The 23,667-nt window shown below is 36.4% G+C and overlaps 1 protein-coding gene across 1 annotated transcript in view; it reads right to left on the reverse strand.

The window, feature by feature from the left end:
- Positions 1-1,705: 1,705 nt before the first annotated feature.
- Positions 1,706-23,667, reverse strand: part of LOC120532710 (centrosomal protein of 120 kDa) — a 142,943-nt gene continuing 120,981 nt past the window's right edge. The window contains exons 20-21 of the mRNA XM_039759011.1: positions 14,707-14,852; positions 1,706-2,149 (exon numbers count right to left, since the gene is read on the reverse strand). Coding sequence (XP_039614945.1) covers positions 1,912-2,149; positions 14,707-14,852 — 384 coding nt within the window. The 3' untranslated portion in view covers positions 1,706-1,911. The remainder of the gene's footprint in view (positions 2,150-14,706; positions 14,853-23,667) is intronic.

Here is a 23,667-nt window from a genome sequence, read left to right on the forward strand (position 1 = left end):
CAGTCTTATATGTGTTGGGCAGCTGAAATGTCCAATACAATTTAGCTTCAGAATTGTGTAGGATATCTGCCTTTAACTTCTAAGATTGGATAGCAAGTATCTACTTGAATTCATTTGTTTTCTGTACCACAGTCTATTATCACAACCCAAAAGTCATATCTAATAGACGAATGCCTTGTTTATTGGTTTACCGAAACAAGCACTTATTCCTATTGGGTTTTTTTTCTCAAAATACTGTAGCTGAAAAATTCATTTGTTTCCAAACAAATTTGTTACATGAAAATTTAATCATATTAAAAAACTGTTTGGCAAACTTTAAATGTTGGCAAGGAGTCCTATAAAAAAGTCTTGGAAGCTCTGGTAGTATCTGCTATCTTACATCTGGAGAATTGAGTATGTCATCAATTTTTTTCTTTAAAAGTAGGGTATTATTTTTACTGCAGCATGTTTGTTTGATACTGATTTCCTGTGTGATCAGGATCAGCATAAGATCAGGATAAATTACAACACAATATTTTTATTTTTAAAGTTGACACATAGGCGGGTTAAGCAACTTGCTAAGGGTCACAGTGTGTTGCAGGCACTGAGCCAGCAGCCTTGGAGTTTAATGCCTAGTGCCTTAGGCAATACACCATACTGTCCTCCTAATTTATCACAAGCCTATACATATATGCTTATTTTTACTCCTTATTGATATACATATGATTAAAATTTTACCTTACCATTGTGTTTATATTCATAAATCTCAAAATACAACCAAAAATGAAAACATGAAGCAACACCCTTTAAATTAGAGCCATAAAATAGATTTGACTTGCGGACCAAATACTGTTTGGGCCAGGCCAGGCCGCATGATAACAACCCACAAACCCCTGCTCCCACATATGCACAACTTCATTCACTCAATCATCCACTCATTCATATCACACATTAAGTCAGTCCAAATCTGCCAAATTTATATCCATACAAAATAAGGAATCACAAAGCACATGCTGCACTGAAATCATTGCGATGTTAGTATAACTCTAAATGACCAAGCTTAATAATAAAAAAAGTATTTTTTTCTCTAGTAAATCCAGTGTTTGTACTAAATCACATAACTTTTACACATTATCCAGGAAATAACATTCAAAATTCAACCTGGAAATTAGCTATCAAAATGTATCTGCTAAATTGTTTCAAGAGGAAAACTGATACAGAGAATTGCCAATTGAATGATGACTGGACCAAAAACTATATCTCTGTAATGCTATTATTCCAAAAATGTTCAGGAGACCTGTCTGATCTGAAAGTGAAACAGTCAATATCATAAAAGAGTATAATGTTAGGCATATCTATCTTCAGAAACGTGATACTTTCAATGAATCTTATTAACACAGTCTGAGGCCCAGTGCAGGAAAACAAAAGCAAGTTATGATTATAACAGGAAAATTGTCACGTTCACTAATTCCACAAGAATGAGTAACAAATGTTTCCCTCCAAGCTACATGGACACTGAATAAGCACAGTAATCATACAAACACAATACATGCTGTATGTTTGCATTCCATTTGTTACAATAATAAAAAGATAAACAGATCCCTTTTTACTAGAAGAGGCAAAAATCCTGGTGAGAAATAAAAGTCTGCACTTTTTAAAAGGTTTCTTCCTCTTTATTAAAATACATATTATATAAGACAACATAATTTATATAAACAAATTATTAAAAACAATAAATTACATCATTATAAAGCAAAAAATGCTGAAAATCTGCAGACACATTATACTATAAAAACTTCACACAAATACCTCCAGCTGTAAAGTTTTACGTGTTATAAAAAGAAAGTCCTCACACATTTACCTTGAATTGTACGGGTTGTAATAAATATATCATTGTCATTTAACATTGGATGAACAGAAGTCCAAAAGAATTTAATAGTTGACATTTTTTCTTGCTAGTGCTTCTCGTATTTGTCTGTTCAGCTCACTTATAATGTGGTTTTCATGAGTGTAAACTCCCGTCCTAAGTAGCGTCTCTCTTTCCTCTATTAATCTGCTTACATAATCATCAAGGCTTTCATTGAAAATCTGGGCACCAATTCCATCGGTTTTACTTGATGCAGCATCTTTGGTATCCTGCAGCTGTTTCTTGTCTTCTTGTTGCTTCAACCTGACAAGACAACCAAAAAAGAATTACCACCCACAAGTCTCAGAGAGAAAAACAAACTTGATGTTCCAGTCAAAAGGCTTCTATAAAAATTGTCAAGTATTCTGGTGAAAGATTTAGATCATGATTAAAATGATAATTTTTAAAAATAACAAAGAGCAAAATGAATAAGAAAAAAAAAGTTTGAATTTCTATATTATAAATCAATAACACTTTAATATTTTTTTTCAAATTTAAAAGAAAAGAAGAAAAAAATCTATTAAGTCTACATCAAAATTATTGAAAACACTATGTTGTTTGTTTAATAAAAATTATAAGCAGATGGGATAACACAAATGTACATTTTGCCTTTTATTTAAATCTGTGAAAAATGATGTACAGCAATATAAATCCTGCATAGCATGTCACATTATGACCAGGCATGACTGTGACACAGCTTAACATTTAGCAGTGATTCCCATATATATAATATATTGTCAGGGATGCCAGTGGCCATGACCCGGCCGGGACGTCATGAGGGACCGGATGTGGGTCTGTGCCCACCCTGGATCACGTGGGGGTTGCCTTCCGGGTTGTTCTGGGGGCCACGGGTACAGGGCATGGAAGCTCCACCCTGTAGGGGCCCGTGGTCACCGCCAGGAGGCGCCCAATGCCTTGGGGACCGGTTCCCCCAGCCCTTCCGCCACACCAGGAGGGGAGATTTAGGACGGCGCCCGGAGAGCAGCCGGCACTTCCTCCACGCTGGGGTGTGGCCAAAGGAGGAATGCCGGGAACACCTGGTGCTCATCCGGGAACCATATAAAAGGGGCCGTCTCCATTCCTTCGAGGCTGGAGTCGGGAGGAGGAAGGATGAAGCTCAGGAGAGCTGTGGAGGCGGCCCGAAGAAAGGCATTGTGGCCAGGACTGTGAATTTGGGGTTTGTGCACTGACTTTATTGAACTGGGTCTGAGTGACCAATATTGTTGTAAATAGTTTTGTATAATAAACGGTGTGGTGGTGTGAAAACAACATGTCCGCCTGTCTGTGTCCGGGTCAACTTCCACAATATTATATATATATATATATATATATATATATATATATATATATATATATATATATATATATGACATTTAAATCCGGCAGAACTTCAACTACGTCCCGAGGGAGGTGGGGGACATTGAGTCCGAATGGGCCATGTTCCGTGCCTCTATTGTTGAGGCGGCTGACCGGAGCTGTGGCCGCAAGGTGGTCGGTGCCTGTCGTGGCGGCAATCCCCGAACCCGTTGGTGGACACCAGCAGTGAGGAATGCCGCCAAGCTGAAGAAGGAGTCCTATAGGACTTTTTTGTCCTGTGGGTCTCTGGAGGCAGCTGATAGGTACTGGCAGGCCAAGCGGAACGCGGCTTCGGTTGTTGCTGAGGCAAAACTCGGGCATGGGAGGAGTTTGGAGAGGCCATGGAGAACGACTTCGGACGGCTTCGAGGAGATTCTGGTCCACCGTCCGCGCCTCAGGAAGGGAAGCAGTGCAGTGTCAACACCGTATATGGTGGGGATGGTGCGCTGCTGACCTCGACTGACGTTGTAGGTCGGTGGGAGGAGTACTCAAGACCTCCTCAATCCCACTAACATGCCTTCCATCGAGGAAGCAGAGCCTGGGGACTCTGAGGTGGGCTCTCCCATCTCTGGGACTGAAGTCACTGAGGTGGTCAAAAAACTCCTTGGTGGCAGGGCCCCGGGGGTGGATGAGATACCCAGAGTTCCTTAAGGCTCTGGATGTTGTAGGACTGTCTTGGTTGACACGCCTCTGCAACATCGCATGGACATCGGGACAGTGCCTCTGGATTGGCAGACGGGTGGTGGTCCCCTCTTTAAAAAGGGGGACCGGAGGGTGTGTTCCAACTATAGAGGGATCACACTCCTCAGCCTTCCTGGAAAAGTCTATTCGGGGGTTCTGGAGAGGAGGGTCCGTCGGATAGTCGAACCTCGGATTCAGGAGGAACAGTGTGGTTTTCATCCTGGTCGAGATGTATGTGTATATATATATATATATATATATATATATATATATATATATATATATATATATATATATATATATATATATATATGTATATATATATATGTATGTGTATATATATATGTATATGTGTATACAGTGATCCCTTGCTGTATCGCGCTTTGACTTTCGCGGTTTTGCTCTATCGCGGATTTTATATGTAAGCATATGTAAATGTATATTGCGGATTTTTCGCTGATTCGCGGATTTCTACGGACGATGGGTCTTTTTTAATTTATGGTACATGCTTCCTCAGTTTGTTTGCCCAGTTGATTTCATACAAGGGACGCTATTGGCGGATGGCTTAGAAGCTACCCAATCAGAGCATGTATTACATATTAACTAAAACTCCTCAATGCTATAAGATATGCCTCCTGCGCGGTGCTCGATTGTTTGCTTGTCTCTGCCTCTATCTCACCCTCTCTGACATTCTCTGCGCCTGACGGAGGGGGTGTGAGCAGAGGTGCTGCTTGCACAGAAGGTGTTTGCCTAGTGGATACGGACGCCTCTAAGAAATGCCGCTTTATCGAGGTGCGCCCAAAAGCACACTTATTGATTTTTTGATTGTTTGCTTTTCTTTGCGAGCTCTCTCTCTCTCTCCCTCTGAAATTCTCTGCTCCTGAAGAGAAGAAGATCTATTTGCATTCTTTTAATTGTGAGAAAGAACTGTCATCTCTGTCTTGTCATGGAGGACAGTTTAAACTTTTGACTAAAGGGTGTTATTTCATGTCTAGAGGGCTCTAATAATGTTAACAGTGTGGGAAAGTTTACAAGGGCTTAAAATATATAAAAATAACCATACAAACATATGGTTTCTACTTCGCGGAAATTCATTTATCGCGGCAGAGTCTGGAACGGATTAACCGCGATAAACGAGGGTTGACTGTACTTTACTCTCTCTCTGACATTCTCCGCTCCTTACGCGCACTTTGAAGAGGAAGATATGTTTGCATTCTTTTAATTGTGAGAAAGAACTGCCATCTCTGTCTTGTCATGGAGCACAGTTTAAACTTTTGACTAAAGGGTGTTATTTCATGTCTAGAGGGCTCTAATAATGTTAAAAACGATATTTAGAAGGTCGTAAACAGGTTTTCTATGCTCTAACTGCGAAAATATTAGATTTATAAATAAAGAATCCTACTTCGTGGAAATTCATTTATCTGTCTGGAGCGGATTAACCGCGATAAACGAGGGTTTACTTTATAACTGTGCGGAGAATATTTATAAACAGTGTGGGAGAGTTTCTAAGGGCTTAAAATATATAAAAATAACCATACAAACATATGGTTTCTACTCATGATTTTCACCTATCGCGGGGTTCTGGAACGCAACCCCTGCGATCGAGGAGGATTATATATATATATATATATATATATATATATATATATATATATATATATATATATATATATATATATATATATATATATATATATATATATATATATATATATATATATGGTTCCATGTGGGTAAATGATGACTTTTGAACTGGCATATCAAGGAAGGAGCTGATGCAGTCCACCTGCAATGCCTCCACAGATATAGGGCTGAGACAATTATAAAGCACAGAAATAAATTGCCAGCTTACCCTACATGTGCACACATCTGCCATCAAACACGTGTATGTGATTGTGTGTAAATGTAGTTCAAAATATGCACCCACATTTCACCATTGCTGTACTCAAATCATGTTTTTCTCTTAAAAGGTGCCTCAATTATGGTCCATTACCACTTTGCCTCACTCTTCCATTTTTACAAAGAAAGTGCACCATTCACTCATGCATTTGCATTAGGTCCACCACATCTATAAAACCTTGCAAACAAGACTGCTTTGTCCACCACACCCCACCCTCATGTAATTGCTGTGTTACCTGACATTCCAAGGAGTGTGAAAAACATTGCAATGCCATTTCAAGTGAGCTTATAGTCATATTTTATCAAGCTGAAATTACTGGATCGTTAAGTTTTTGGGTTTACTTCTTTCTTCTTCATTATGTGTAGTGAAACAATTTATAAGAACAACATTTCATTGATTATATCACAGTTTTCTGCTGAAGACAGACAGCAAGTTACATCTGGGAAACCAATATTCAGTAATGCTGATAACAGTGGCAGGAGAGGATTTTTCAAGGTAAAAAAATTATATACAAATGCAGTGAAGTGCGAGTCAGAAGAGAGATATGGTGATGCACACCTGGGTACCAATGTTCTATGTGTGCTGCTTTTGGCAGTAATAGGGGGTCTTTTGAGGGGTGGATTGGCAGGACATGATATCATCAATCATATTTTTTGAGCAGAGATTCAGAATTGCAACATTTGCAGTGCAGAGAATTAGGAAACGTCAACGATGGACAATGGTATGACACATAATGTTGAAATAATTACACTTTTAAACACCAATTGTCATTGGGTGTTATCTTTCTAGTGCTAACAAAATATGAATAGCAGGCTATCATTACAAAGCAGATTAAAATATGAAGAATTGAAAAAAATAAATATTTTCAGGTATGAAATACCAGTCCCCTATGACTGCTTTGTGGTATAATTTGATGTTTTAAACAGGTAATATAGAAAACTCCATGGAATAGTTTGATGAAAGTTCTATACTAACTGAATGCAGAAGAATAGAATTATAAGTTTCAAATAATACACTCTTCATTCGTCCTCCCATTTTCAAACCACCTGCAAATTTTAGTTTAGGGCTATATGTAATACAACATTCCAAGTAAAATCATTTTCATTAAACTTTGTAGCACTAACAGAACTATGCATTTGGATCTTATTCCCTTTAAAAACATCAGCATGATATGCCACTTTAAACCAATTATGCTTCATGTAATATACAGTAATAACAATGTGGGCTGTGCCCACTGGGTTCTCCTTCCACAAGACATTATCATTTTACTGTGAAGTTAGCCAGATTATTTTACTCCACAAAAAACATCCCCAAAAAACCCTCTGCAGTAAACTGATATACTTTCATTCTTAAAAACACTTCAAAGAGAGAAAGAATTCAAGAAAAATGTTAACAGAAAGGACAGACTGCAATTATTTAGCTGACCACAGAAAGCAGAGACAAAGTTCATTTTTGAAGACATCTAGCAATAACTTTTCTGACCAATAGGGTGTTGTGCCAGTGTGTAAATGGGAGTTCCTATTAATGTATGTGGAGCTGCGCAAGGCACTGGGGGCAATATGTAGATCATACACAATACAGTATAGCACTGGAAGGGCACCAGGGAGGACAGATAATCTGACTCTTACTGGTAAAAGCTTTGTGGTGCTGAAAGTATATAGGAACACATGGGTGATTCAGGGGTAGTTCTCCTTTCAGCCCAAGGGTTTTGTGACATCACCTGGGGCCATGGATATAGAAAACGAGTTACCTAGAAGTGGTTATGGAACAGAGCTGGTCATAACCACAGATACAATTCACCTGACAAGGAACAGAAAAGCTTAGAAAGACACCTGAAAGCCCTAAAGAATGATGTAGCAGGGCATTCTGTGCCGGCATTCCATCCCAGCAATAGCCTGCCAGCATTGTTCACACCCCAGCAGTGCCTGAAGCCAGCAAGTATCGGTTTTATGTCTACGTTCACTGAGGGAGGAGTGTGGGAACACAGACAAAAAAGGGGGCCTTCACCTCAAGCACCCAGAGAAGCGCCAATGTTACAGTGGGAAAACAGTTTCGAAGCACTCGATCCTGTCCTTAACAGAAAATGCCATTGGGCTGAGCATAAATGGAGGAAAACAGCCCACTATGAAATATTAAAGACACATATAGCTGAATATAACAATGCAACCTATCTTGAGAGGCAGCCCTATTTATTAAAAATTATTAATGATAATGTTGGAAATCCAACATTATTCTCAACAATTGATTGCCTTTCAAAACCCAGTTCATTCAAAGGAATGCATCCCAGAAACTTCTAGCGAAACTTGCAAGGTTTTGCCACTTTTTTAAGAAAACACAAATAATATAAGACTTTCCTCCAAAATTCCTTCACTGAAATATGCTTCAATGAAATCCTCAGAATAATTTCTCAACTAAAACCTTCCACCTGTGTCCTTGACCCAGTCCCAACAGGTTTTTTAAAAGAAATCTTGGATGTACTAATTGGTAATGTACTTGACATAGTGAACTCATCATTAGATATGGGAGTCTTCCTAGATTGCGTAAAGACTGCAGTAGTTAAACCCCTCCTAAAGAAGAATAATCTTGACCCTCAGTATTTGACAACTTTTGTATTGTCTTTTTTTTTTTTTTTTTTTTAAGTAAAATTCTAAAAAAAAGTAGTTTTTCAGAACTTAAATGACGATTTAAATAAACATTTGACTCTTGATAAGTTTCAGTCAGGTGTTAGAATGAATCATAGTACAGAAACTGTACTGCTTAAAGTAGTAAATGGCTTACAGGTTAATGCAGACTTGGACCTTGTGTCTGTTTTTGTTCTGCTAGATCTAGATCCAAGCACAGCATCTAACACCACAGAGCACAGTATTCTTACAAATCTTCTTAACCAATATGAGGGCCTCTTGAAGAGTCTCTTAAATTGGTTTCAGGCCTACTTAACAGGTAGTCAATTATTTGTTATATGTGGTGATTGTACTTCAGAGATCCATGATATTGTACCACAAGGATCTATACTGGGCCCACTGTTATTTTCAATATATATGCTTTTACTAGGCAAGATTATATCAAAACACAAGGTGAACTACTACAGCGATGCAGATAACATGCAGCTTTACCCATCTATAGCCCCTGATGTCCCTGATGCACTGGGCTCTTAACCCCAAACATCTCTCTTGTATTTCTGAGTATATGAGTAGTTAAATAAAGAGAAAACTGAAATCTTACTCATAAGTAAAAATGGAAAAAATGAGGTTATTAGAAATAAAGTCGATCCCTTAGCATTAAAGGTCAGGGCACAATTAAAGAATTTGTGTAACCATGACCTCTGACCTAATTTTTAAATCACATTCTAACCATATTACTAAGAATATGTTTTTCTATTTAAAGAGCATTGTGAAAGTTATTAAGTTTTTAGTTCTAGATCACTGTAATACACTCCTAACTGTTCTACCTTAGAAAGATGTAAATTGGTTGCAGTTAGTCCAGAATGTAGCAGCAAGATTCTTAGCTACAAAAGGAAAATCTAAGCACAACTCACCAGTTTCAGATTTAGAAATTACAGTGGAACCTCTGTTTCACGAACGTCTTGGATCACGTACATATCGGTTTACAACCAAAATGTTCGCCAAACTTTTGCATCTGTTTTGCGAGAGAGAGACACACACACACACAAAAACACACACAGTCTGTATGTGTCTGTCTCGCACGCGCGTCTATGTGTGTCTTTTGCATCTGTTCACGAACACACACTCGGTATACGAACAAGCCAGTTTCCCTTTCGGTTTGTGCGCATCGATGATTTCCGCACATGTTCAGTCTCTGCCTGTGCAACGCGAGAGAGAGAGAGAGAGAGACAGACACACACACACACACAGATGCGGGCATGAGAGAGCGACACGCACACAGACGCGGGCGAGAGAGAGAAACACACAGACACAGGCGCGCGCGAGAGACAGACAGACACACAAGACGCGCGCGCCAGAGACAGACAGACACACAAGACGCGTGCCAGAGACAGACACACACAGACGCGCGTGCCAGAGACAGACACACACAGATGCATGCGCGTGAGACAGACAGACAGACAGACACACACAGATGCACGCGCGTGAGACATTCACACACACAGACGCGCGCAAGACAGACAGACAGACAGACACACACACAGAGGTGTATGCATGAGAGACAGCTGGACGCATAAGGCCGAGAAAGCAGTTAAAGAGTGCACCGGGCTTGCTTTTAAAGAGATAGATCCAAGCATTGTTTTAACCTCGTTGTATTTAATGAAGACTTTTTTCAATTAGATTTTAACCACCACTTCACTTCTGTATACAGCGATCGGTTCGTAGCATGCACTGTTGCAATGTTACTTTTCTTGGTGGTTTATTAAATTACAGATTTTTCAAATGTTCATTTTTTTCCCTGTGCTTAAAACTCATTAAAAAATTGTTTTTAGCGAGCGGTTCATAGCACTAAAGCGCAAACTCTTGCAGTGTTAGTTTTCTCTGTTGTTCAAGGTTTTCTCAGTGTTATTCAATTTAGTTTACTATTATGCTGTGCATTCTATGGTATAATTAACTATATTTGTGTTTATAAATCTTCAAAAAAAGATATTTACATACATTTCGTACAGTCTGAAACGGATTGATTATATTTACATACAATCCTATGGGGGAAATTACTTCGGTTCATGACCAAATCGGTTTTGGAACTAATTATGGTCGTGAACCGAGGTTCCACTGTACTTTAAAATACTACAAATAGCAAACTTTATAAAGATTTAAATAATCTTTTACCTTCCTGTATTTTGGAGTGTCTATCCCTGTACATTCCAGTTGTAATCTTAACTTTTCTAATAGTGGTCAACTTATTATACCAAGGGCCAAGCGTAAAAGAAGCGGTGAGGCGACCTTTTGCTGTTATGCACTAAAAATCTGGAGAACTTCAGCAAAAGAGATGTGCCAAGCTAACAATGTAGACCATTTTTAAAAACTCCTAAAAACCCATTTCATTGCTACATTTTAGTTCTATACTTTATCTAGATATGCACAGAAATATCAAACTCTTCAAAGAAACTGCAATCTTTAGTAATCTTTACTTTTCTCTGTTATGTTTTCCGGGTCTTCTCTGGTGGAGTTCTGTACCTCCACCATCTGATGTAGCCACCTGTAATGGAATGTTTAAATGAAAGCGAATACCCCAACTTGTCATGAGACCTGCTGTGTTGAATCTTCTAAGACAAATCCTTAGCTGGAAAGAAAACTACTGTACTTAAGAACGTTTAGGTTAAGCAGAATACTTTTTTCCTGTCCACCCTGAACTTATAATTAGACTGTAATTTAGAGACTTAAAAAAATTCTATATTTAAGGCTTGTATCTTATGTAAGTGTGCTTAATTTATTTTTTGTATGCTGTTTATGCATTATCATTCTTATATCACTTTAATTTGTTTTTCACTGCATGTAACTACTTCTCTGACATCTTGTAATGCAGTTTGAGTTACATTGTTCTAATGAATATGTGCATTACAAACAGCCCATTATTAAAAGTGATGCTGGTGGTGTGCAGAATTATGTATTTCAAGTGGTTTGGAAAACATTGTGACCCAACTTCAGTTTACATTATATACTGTTTTTAGCTAAATGGAAAACAAAAAAACACCAACTGTTTGTGGACAGCTTTATATTCAAATCATCATGCACTTTAAGCACATATTCCAGTAAATATCTGTGGAGTTTACATGTTTTCCCTGTGTCTATGTGCGTTTCCTACAGGCAGTCTGGTTTCCTTCCACTGTACAAAGCCATGCAGGTTAAGTGAAGTGGCTATGCTAAATTGACTGTAGGGTGTGTGTATACAGTATATATGTGGACTGGCATCCAATCCAGGTATTGTTCCTGCCTTGGGTCCTATGCTCGCTGGGATGTGCTCCAGTACCCCACCCCCGGTATGGATTAAGCAGGTTAGAAAATGACATGTGTGGGTGTATTTTTGCATGTTTTTTTGATTTGCAACCTTTTACTTAAACATTTTTACTTGTTTATTTCAATTTTACTTCATAATTTTATGTATTCTAGTGATTGAAATATGCTCTTTTACTTTTTACTAATAAATTAAGAAAAATTTCACTGCCCTCAAAAACTTTTTTTTCTTATTAAATTGAAAATATTTGTTAACATTTAAAGTGAAAATATATGTAAAAAATATGTCATGTTTCAGCCAGCAGTGGTTCAAAGTATTGTTTCATGTTTTTTTGTTCATTTTTGAGGCATTTATTTATATTAATGTTGTTTTGATAATTATATGCATTTTTTTTGTTTTTGATCTTATCTATAAGCTACCTGTGTTATGTTTAATGTGTTCTGTGGGTTTTTCCCCAAGAGGTGGGACAACCAGCCAATCATCATCAGGAACTGCATTCTGCCCTATAAATCCAGGGGGACTTACCTAGTTCCTGTGAAACATCCTAAGAAACTAGCAAGTTATTGCGTTTCTTGCTGTGCTCAGGTGTATACTGGATTTTTGAACCCGTGCTCTATTATTTAGTTTGTTTTGGATAATTGAATTGGGAGTTTTTTTCCTTAGACTGCCTTGCTGGCAGGTCCTTTATGCCTTTTGTACTCTTCGGAGCTTCATAGTGAAACAGAGCATTTTTTTGTGAAAATAAACTAAATTTTATAAAGACTAAGTGCATGCCCTTATTACTAGCCTCTATTGGAAAGTTTTGGAAGTGCTTTTGGAACTTGTGTACTTTGGGACTCCAAGTTCTCTACACAATACAAGGTGTGACATTACAGCATTCTAAACATTGTCACCTTCTATATACCCCCCTCCTGATCTCTACACCACTCCATACATATCTTCCATTGATTGAAACAATGTTGGAAGTCTTCTTGTTTAAGGCTCTTCAACAGGCTTGCCATTTCTGCCTCCACTTCATCCACTGAAGAAAAACGTGTTCCCTTCAGGACACTTTTGATTTTCGGGAACAAGTAAAAATCACAGGGAGCTAAATCGGACAAATAGGGAGGATGATCGAGGACAGGAATGTTTTTGTCAGTCAAAAACTACTTTACGGAAAAGTATTGTGCGTTGGAGCGCTGTCTTGGTGAAGCACCTCCCTGTCTATCAGGGCGTTGAATGTCTTCCACATTTTCTTGTCCTTCCTTGAAACGTTTGTGCCACTCAAAAACTTGTGGGCGAGACATACTATTATCACCATACACTGTTTTTAGCATTTCATAAGTTTCTGTGGCAGTTTTGTTCAATTTTGCGAGACTGTTTTCCAGGAAAGCCCCAAGCCAGGTCTGGTTATTTTTGTGTCTCACCTCGTATATGTTGTGTTCCACAAAAGTATTTATTTATATTTATGTTCCTTCAAGCTGTATTAGCCTATTTATGTTTTTTGTATGTAGGGCAGAGCTGCAAATGTATCTAATGTGCCGTTACGTTTTATTTTGTACAAGTGATTTAAGAGGTGTGGTCACCTGAAATACACAAGTGGGAATCTCGCACTGTATTTGCCGTCTGTCCCATACCAAGTGAAAACAGCATGAGTGGAATGGTAACATTCTCCTTCTTTGGTTTGTTCTTTTCCAAAATAAAAAATATGCAAATATGGGATTTATGAAGTACTGTTACCTTCATCAGAATAAACTGTGATTTAGAATCGAGCAGTGTAAACAGTGTACAATGAAAATGCAATCTACTAGAACAATAAAATGTGACAGCTTAACCAGGCATTACAGGTTCCTAAAAATTTAGAATACTAAGATTTACAATAAGGGTTATATTATTCTCATAGTGAAATACAGTAAATCATTCTGAGGAGACATCTACTCTTTGACATTGCTAAAGTCTTTTGCGCATAAACCGCTAATTTATTTAATTAATAACTTTCCTCTTGCACATTTTTATTGTTTACATAGGTTCAAGTGGCTGACAGTTAGTATGATCATGTGATTGAAGAAGTGCACACTTTCTCTCACTCTTACGCCTGCTCGTAACAGCTAGTGACTTCACACCACAGCACACGAGCAACAGACCCAATGGCCAGTCCATCCATGCAGTTAATGAAAGGTACACTCATAAAACAATGATAGTAAGAAATAAATCCAATTACTTTCCCCCCAACTTGGAGCCTACAGTCAGTTGGGGCCCCTAGGCTGCAGTCTAGTGTAGCATGTTCTTTAATTAGCCCCTGATAGCATGATATTTTTAAGTAAATTGTTAAATTCATTTTAATAATAATGACATGTCTGGTATTGTGTGTGTGTATGCGCATGCATTATTGTATGTATGTATGCATTTAATGAGGTTCTGTAAAAACCCATATTTCCCCGGCGTCAAATAAAGATGGTTTGTTCATTCTGTCCATCTATCTGTAATTCAAATCCATCATTAGAACAAAGTCTAGGACTACAATACAAAACTGATTTTCCTGTGTACATTGACTAAATTATCTTATTCTTTCCTCTGATCACATCAACAATTTACTTGCATATGGATTAATATAATTTCAGAAAAGACAGCCACTGGTAACTACAGTAACAGCTGTTGATAGGCTTACGGGGTAAAAAAAAGTAAAAATAGATGTATCTTTTTAATATAGAACTCTGCTCTATTCGGAAACATCAATCTAGCTGTAACTAGAGAATCGAAAAATAATTATTTAAAAGAACAAAAATGTCCTTTGAGCTGTATGGCAATAGAGCTAACCACTATTTTAGTATCTCACCTTTCCCTATAAGGTGTAAAACAAAAATGGCTTAAATGTTAGTATCATTACAGAATTAAAGAATATTTTAATTTGGATGAAATAAAAAGGACCACATGTTCTACAATGTAGCAGTGTGGTTCTTTAAATTATAATCTTGACTTTGCTTACTTGTTAAGTTCATTTCTGATTTCTTCAAGTTCTTGCCGGTCTGTTTTCACAACTTCTTTCTCTCCAGCTGCTAAAAAGTGTAACTTTAGGTTTTCTACCTCTTGCTGTGCCTTCTTCATGCGGATCACAGTATTTTCTTGTTCTCTCTTTAAAAAACAGAAATAAACAAAATTCAGACATATTTTTATTTACATACTGTGTATATGAATATTTAATATTTCTAATGTAGGAATACAGGAAAATACAACGACAGAAGAGAAATACTGTACTTACTCCATGGTGTGTTAAATATATTTTAAGCATACACTAAAAGTAAAAGTACAAAAAATATGAACATAAAAAATATTCTAAGAAAATAAAGTACTGGTTATGATGAAGCAAAAAGCCAATTCAATGGTGAAATTATTTAAAATCAAGCATAGATATCTTAATAGCTTTAAAGTAAGTAAAAATAAAAGTCGGATCATATAATTATAGCACAGTCATAGAGAGACAAATAATAATAGCCATACAATAAAAAAGTAAACACTTTTTCTTTTCAAGCATATTTCTCACATGAATACTCCTAAAAAAGTAAAGTGGGAAAGAAATGTATTGTTGAAACAATACTCCATCCATTCAAACTTCAGAGTGAACACATACAGACACACACACCAGGGCCATTTTAGTATTACAAATCTGCATATAATGGAACTGTGGGAGGTACTAGAGCATCTTGAGGAAACAAGCATACACACAGGGAGAGCATGCACACTCCACACAGTGAGCACCTGGGTCTCAAAACTGAAAAAATTATATTCAAAACAGGGAATAGATTCTTGAGGTATATCACTACAAGTATTAATGCCTATTGTAAGATTTAGTAAAGATTCTTAAAAGGACAGTATGAAAGGTACCTTAACTTGGTTTCTGGAGAATGAATAAAGAACTTAAAAAAATAATTAAACGATGCACTGCATTTACATTGTCTTAAACAACTTTTTTAAAATAACCTTTTTACATAAGATCCACAATTAACAATACATTTTTCTGAATGAGTTTACAATTTAATATACCCCAAGTTCAATTAAACAATTCAATTAACCAAGTAAACAACTAACAAAATAAGGATAAATTATTTCTAAAAAATGTAAGCACTATTTGAATTTTATATGGGTCAATAGAATATACCTTGCTGAAAATTTGAGACGAGTTTCAAATGTTTACCTCTACCAACTGACATCTTGCTGAATGTCTACTGCTTATATTTTCTGGTGTGCCTATGGTTCTCAGTGGTCTAACACACAAACCTTTACAATACCTATTGATAAACATTTATCAGACCACTTTCATACAGTACAATGAGAAGGAATTCTTCCTTTCCAAGGAATGTTAAATGTAATGCAAATGTTCTTTGAACCTCTGCTACAGATTTGGATTCAATGAACACCATAACAGCAAACATGCAATGAGCTACTGAATTTTGCACCATGAAAAATTATCACATCCTTGTCCCACACGTGTTGTTTTAATTTAGGCATTTCAACCTAGTACCACAGTCTCTTTCACCTCACAAAATGTTTTGTAAGTTCTTCCCCTCTATTTTTTTCTTATACAGGTCTTTGCTATCAGTGTTCTCAGCTTGACAGTTTAATAGATTGTGAGATAGTAGTTTAAGTGCTCTAGTGTGTTGTATGGGGTGGGGGTTTGCAGGGTCTATAGCTCTTCGTTCTTCCACTCTCCAGTGTGCTAAGCACAAGGTCTTTCAAAAACACTGATTAATTCTGGTACCGAAATTCACAAAATGATGGTACCATTGTAAAAATTGATGTACGGTGCAACCCTAGCCCACACTGACAAATTTACATACACTCAGACAAATTTTTATTCTGAGATGCATTATGTATGTTGCCATAAAGTCCTTATTCTTTGTTGACACAGCTGTGAGACAAATGGTTTAAGTAGAGAAAAAAATGTTAATCTATTGCAAAGAAAATAAAACCTATGCATATATATACCTTAAAACAGTATAGCTGGATCCCTTTTACAAGTATGCAAACTTTTTATAAATATATTTATCTCATAAAAATAAAAAATATTTGCACCATTAAGTGCTTTTCTAAAATGCTTATTGAAATAATAGCTTTAAGTTTTAAATTGAACTATACCAACTTTTAAGAAATCCAACCTCTTTGGTTATACACAACATGAGTGTAAGTTTAATTATTAAAATCAATTTGATTGCAAGTCTTAGTGGGTTTTAAAAAAAGGATCCTGGCATAGAATATACGTAACCAACTAGAGAAATTATTTTATAGTGGAATAGTAATCTTTTTAACATATTTGCATAATTATGTATTTCCACTTTGCCCAAATGATCTACAGAATTTGGTGAAGCAAAAAGGTGCAATAATTTTATTCATGAATTAACTACGTTGTTAAATTAATTTATTTTGTTAATGACTGTAGGTTATAAATCACAAGCAGTATTTAAACATGTACGTAGCAGATTAAAAAGAGGCTAAGCATTATACACCAAATACTACCACCCACTTGCAATAAGGGTTGGAAGTGGATGTCCATAGGAAGAACTGGAGACATCATTTTTTTTTTTTTTTTAAATTGACGAGGGTCTAGAATGTTGGAAGGAAAGTCAGATATTTTCAAAACTTGAATTTTTCATAAACTTTTACAATACAGACTACTAATATGAGGTAAAAATTAAATTTTTTTAACATTCACTTTAGCAACAACAGGGGTTTTCTTTCTTAAATTAGTAGGGCTTCCACGAAGTTGTTTTTGGAAAGCCTCCCGCTAAAAAGTTTCAAAGATTGTAAACTATTAATTCATCCATAAGATTTAGACACAATATTTTTCAAACCCATTTAACTCTATTGATGGTGGAGAGAACCAAAGCACATATGCAGGGCCCACTCACACACATATGCACTTTTCCTTACATAGAAATGCTAATTCATTTTATATACATCTTTCTGAATCAGGGTAAAAACTAGATCAAACACAATCTTGTATCCAAATAATCCAATTAAGGTATACAAAATAGAATAAAACCTAGGACAAGACAGAAGCCAAAAGTAGATAGCATGTGGCCCCTTTGCAGAGTCATCTTATGCACATACGCATACTTTCTCATATAGGTAAATTCAGAATTAGGATTTAATTTAATGCACATTTCTCAGGATTTATGAGGAAAGCCAGAGTAACAAAAGAAACATCCATACATATGCGAGGAGACAGTGCAAACTTCATACAGAAAGCAACCAGGCATGAGATTCAAACCAATGACACTAAATCCAGCAGTACTAACCACTATGCCATATCCAAAGATCAAGTATCCCTGTAAATTATTTTTACAATGACCTACTGAATGTACTAACATGAAAGAAATTATCATAATCAAGGGTTTAAATTGCAGTCTGTAATTTCAAAGTTATTGTTATCTGATATTAAACAAATTTACACTGTGATATCACACATTGTGAGACATATGACCAAAATTGTCACTATACTATACATACTGTAACAAAGTTATTACAGCATCACACTGCTTCAATATCTTGGGTGCTTTTTCTTTTTTAAAACTCTTGAACAATTACTCATTGATGTTAAAAGAAAACAAAAATTAAAGTGCCTTGCAAATGAAACCTGGTATAAGATATACTGCAATACTGCATTTCCAAAGGAATTAAAGTCAGTAGGAGTGCTGCTGCCATCTTGTGTTTGAAAATCATGTCTGTTCAGCCGACAGTGCCTGAAGAGTTCTTATGTGTGTTTTGGGGAAACCTTTTTCAGACATTCCCTTTTTATCCAACTCATAGCTGGGGCTGGAGCCTAACAACAAAATTAAGTTATTTTAATGGTTTAAGTGATTTTGAGAATGTATCTTCATTAATTACTGTGGGTCATTATTCACACATTACATCATATTTTAACTGAAATTGTTTGCACCAAGATATTCAAATGGTTTATTACAGAAACAAACAATGGCACTGTGAGATGCTAATTAAGTTTAAGGTGAATTTTTGCAAATTCTGTTTAGATTTGTGTGAAAGTTCTCCCAGGATTCAAAGAAACACTGCAAGGTGAAACAATGATGCTAAATTACTTCAATGGGAGAACAAGTCTAGTTAAGTGTATCCCACTGAGGACAAGTATCCCTTCAAGGCTGCAGCCTATTTTAGTACCCACTCCTGCCAAAAAAGTCCACAGTCTTGAACAGCTAATGAAATAGTCTATGGATAAATGTCTTAACACTGAACAATGAATTATCATATTAATATAAGCAGAGATACTGCATAAACAACATAAGTTTAACACTGTGTAGCCTTTGAGTTTATCTTCAACTTTCCAAATAATCCTTGCAGCAACTGGAGAAAAGCAAGAACCAAAACTACACACACTTAAACATACACTCATACTGACACTCACTCACAGAGCCCAGTTTAAAATTATCAATTAAAGGATTAGGCACATTTTTTGGTATGTTGGAGAAAAAACCTTTGGGAAAAGCACATGCAGACTTAAAGCCGCACAAATATCATTGGCATCAGCTCATTAGGAATATTGCAGATTTTCCATACTCACTTTACTGCAAGAGTTCAAAACTACAAACAATGTCATTACATCAATTTCTACTTTTCATTTATACATTATGGAACAACTAGATGAATGCTGAACTCATTGCTATACTTCCATCATCTCATGTTTAGACTTTTGCTGCTCTCTTTTTAATAGTCTTCCTGTAAAAAGTAGTAATAGTGGTAGCAGTATTGTCACATTTATAAAGTTCAATATAATTCATATTTGCATGTCAGATCAACATTAAAAACTTTTCCACTCTCCAGTCCATTATAAACAAAAATGTATTAAAAGTATACTCCAAAGCTGGACATTTGCTTTACTTTCATTAATAAGCTCTCCTCATGTTGTAACAAATATTGCATTATAAGAAGAGAAACAAAATTGGTAAATAATGTTGCAAAGGTCCTGACCTGAACCACATTACCCATCAGATAGTTTGTATATACGTCTGACTAGTCAGATATAGGATCATGTTAGAAAGCAGCTGCCTTATAAAGCAGTTTGCTTAAACTGTCAAGAATATCTGTCAACACTACTTACACCTTAACAGACTTAGAATATTAAGATCGTTTGACAATGGCCTTTTTACTAATACAAATTTTCAATTTTGAGTTTATGGCAAATGTTCATACATTTTTGTTGGTCATACTCTACGGAATACTCTTTCCAGTTCTTATCATGAGGATGCTGTTGTCTTAATATTCATATCTACATGTAGACTAAACACTCATCGGTTTTATCTTGCTTCTTAATATATTTAAAACTTAACAACTTTCAAAAGCCCCTTTTGTTGATGGTGAAAGTACCAATATTTCCAAAGCTAGGTTCAACACCAATTTTCAACAAGCAATTTGCTAACATGCCAGAATAATTTACTTATACATTATGGGCCCCATCTTCTCAAAAGAAATCAAATGCCTGTTAGTCTGCATTGTTGCAACACATTCTAAAAAAATCTATATTTGGGCATTTTGGGTTTTTTTTTGGTTATTTAAAATTTAAATTTATCAAGCAAGTGATTAATTCAAGGATAATTCAAACTCATCCACGGGCAATAAATGCCAAAGTCACTTTATGTAAATACTATCATAGCAGATGTTAAAATCAGTTAGGTGTACACTTCAAGAGCCTCTTGGTGTCAGGTAGTACTGCATTTTTGTATTTATCTTCTTGATTTCAGATGTAGAAATTAAATAATAGAATAATAGGAAATTCACTGACTGAGTGATGTAAAATTACTGTTAACATCTTATTCCCAGTCTTACTAGCATATAATATCATCGGAAAAACTACTTTAAATGGATTTGTTGAGCAAATAAAAAGCACAGAAAACAAAAAATACTGCATTCCCTCAACTTTGAGAAGCCAAAAGAGCTCAAAAGTTAACCTGTAATAACAATTAGGATAAAATTGTTTTAGACTCCCTTAATGATGTAGGGGAATACCATGAATAAATGCTGTGTTCACATGCTATCAGACAGATGGTAAACATAAACTTCTTAGTTAGAAAATCCATGGGAACTTACTATGAACTGAGAGGTCCAACATGGACAATTCAGAGAAAACAAAGCTACCTGAACAGTCCAATTTGTGATGTAATGCTGACCTTTCACCTGGACGAAATGCATTTGGAGCAAAATGATATATATTTAATACTAGTTTACTCTTTATTTCCAGAAAAAAAATTAATTTACTTTTATTTTTGCAGAACAAGTAACAAATAACAGTGACCATGCATTTCATCAAATAGTCCAACCGGAAGCCCACGTGAATACAATGAACTGGGAAGGTGAAACATCACAACTCAGAGCACAAGACAGTCCAAGAGCAAATGTACACAGATTAAGTCTGAATTTCTGTTTTTGGAATTGGATTTGAATACATGCCACCAGACAAAAGGCATGCCTTTACATCTCAACATTACATGAAGTTTGGAGTCAAGGCATAATATACTTTATAATTTGAGATTTAAATTTAAACCACAGAGGGTGAGTGTAATGGTGTTAAATGATCAATATTTTTAAAAATATATACAAATTTGCTGCATTCCTGTCATTAGGAATGAAAGAGAAGGAAACAGCTCTATAACTTAATAAATCATATATTAAAAAAATGTTATTCACAATATTGGACAATATATCTATTCTCTCAAATAATCACACAATTTCTCTTGTACAATGATTTAATAATAAAAAAACGAGATAAAATGTATGAAGTTCAAATGTGGGTCCTTTGAGATCATTTTTTTTTTATTAAAAACAAGAATAAACGAAAACTAGAATGCAATCTTGAAATCAGACACAAAGGTCACATAATGTAATCATATTTTCTTGGTGCTACTGAAAAAAATGCTATTTAATGATGTGCATTTTTATTTCACTAGTTTTTAAATTGAGTAAGGAATTGTATTGAGGATATTGGATCTAGTGTACGCTACACAAGTTAGGTTAAATATATTTACTGGGCTTGCATATCAGCACAGGAGTTTTGAGCAAAGTGCTTCATCTTCTAAAGTCCCACAAGGTTTAATGAACTTAATAAAATAGTAAAGTACTTGTGGTAAAATAATGTCCACAGCTGATTGGCATCTTTGTAAATAAATAATCGCTGTACTCACATCTTAGTAGGAGGGGGAGTGGTAACATGGCGAGATTGGTTTCTGAGTGCGATGTGGGAGCAGATTACCCTACATTAAGTGCACAGGTGTAGGATCGTCCATAACCCTAATTGGCGCTAGGAGCTGTTAATCAACACATCTGTGCCATGTCCCCATTTTAAAAGGCGAAGCACAAGTGCGGGTAGGAAAAGGATCGAAAAGAAAAGACACTGTGAGAAGAAGGCAGAAGGTGAAAAGAACGGGTGTGGGCACAAGCAAGTGAAACAGAGCAGGCTCGTGGGAGAAAAGGCAAGCAGCTGGGAGGAGAGCCCCTGGGAAGCAGTGTGTGGCCGACTATGTACGGGCAGTCAGAAGTGGTTGCTCCAACTGAGCTGTTACAAGGAGTGGAGGCACATCTGGGAGTTTGCACGGCCCACTGCAGAAGACTGGGAAGGCACCAGGTGTTGAGGAGGCTTGGGAGGAGAGCCCTAGCATGAGCGCCATGGCTATTGGAGACACGGAGTCTCTGTCCAGCAAGGGAGCCTTTCTGTAGCCATAGGACGACAGGCAACCGGATACGACTGTCGGTTGGCAACTCCTCTACAGGATAAGCAGAGGAGTCACCAGTGTTAAAAAAAAAAAAAAAAGGCGGCACTGGGCTTTTATAAAGGACTGATCCTGCCAGTGGATTTTAACCTCGTTTTAAAGATTTGTTTTCATTTTCACCTCCACATTTTACATCTGTTTTTATTGGATTATTTATTTATTGAATATAGTGGTACCTCGGTATACATCCTTAATCCTTTCCAGATCCTTGGACTTATACCAAACAAATTTTTCCCATAAAAAATTAATGGAAAATGATTAATCCGTTCCAATGAAAAAAATCCTATTGTTATTGGCATATTATACATTGATGGGGTTTTATAAAATAATTTAAACACCGCTTAATACTAAAACAAATAAATAAAAATGATTAAATAAGTGAAAATTTAACCTCACTTTACTTATTAATAACGTCTTTGTTTTTTTTCACAATCGTATATACCGTCGTTCTCAGCATACGGTATGCAGCAGCCGCCAAGTCCCGGATATGCATGCCACCTTTATACTTTTCAACAATCAATTCAAATTTATGCGGAAAAACACAAAATCGTGTGAAAATTCACAGAGTTATAGCGTGGGTTGTTCACTGAATGCTAGCAACTGGCGTACTGATGCTTGTGGGCAGTCATGGCTTTGTCTCGAGAAAGAGGTAAACAAGGGTAGCGCGCAGTGTTCTAGCACGCGAGTCACATTCCAAACAAAGGTCGTATACCAAGCAAAATTTTTCACATCTAAACAGGACGTATACCAAGTTGGTCTTATTCCAGAGTGGACGTATACCGAGGTACCACTATATTTTCATGAACTGTACCTTTTGGAGACTTGTTTGAGATTTGCTTTTAATAAAAGCACTGAACGCTTTTGCACCCTCCCCCTGCTTCATGTGGTGTCCTCATTTGTACAGCTCATCCCTGTCATGACTATCAACGGTGTCGGGTTCATAGAGCCAGACCTGCACCGTTACAGTCCTGCTACTCATTAAATAAAGCAATGTAAATAAAAACCTGACATTATTGCCAAATATCTCCAATTATACTATGGGTTTAAAAAAAAAAAAAAAAAACAGTTTTGCACAAGCTTTGAGAGTAAATTGATGTGATAAAACAATTTGCTGTAAGTGGTTGCTGTTTTAATTTTCAACAACTCACTATTCACAAAGCTAACTAATCAAATCAGGG

Source organism: Polypterus senegalus, chromosome 7 (genome assembly GCF_016835505.1).
Source record: "Polypterus senegalus isolate Bchr_013 chromosome 7, ASM1683550v1, whole genome shotgun sequence".
Taxonomy (NCBI): domain Eukaryota; kingdom Metazoa; phylum Chordata; class Cladistia; order Polypteriformes; family Polypteridae; genus Polypterus; species Polypterus senegalus.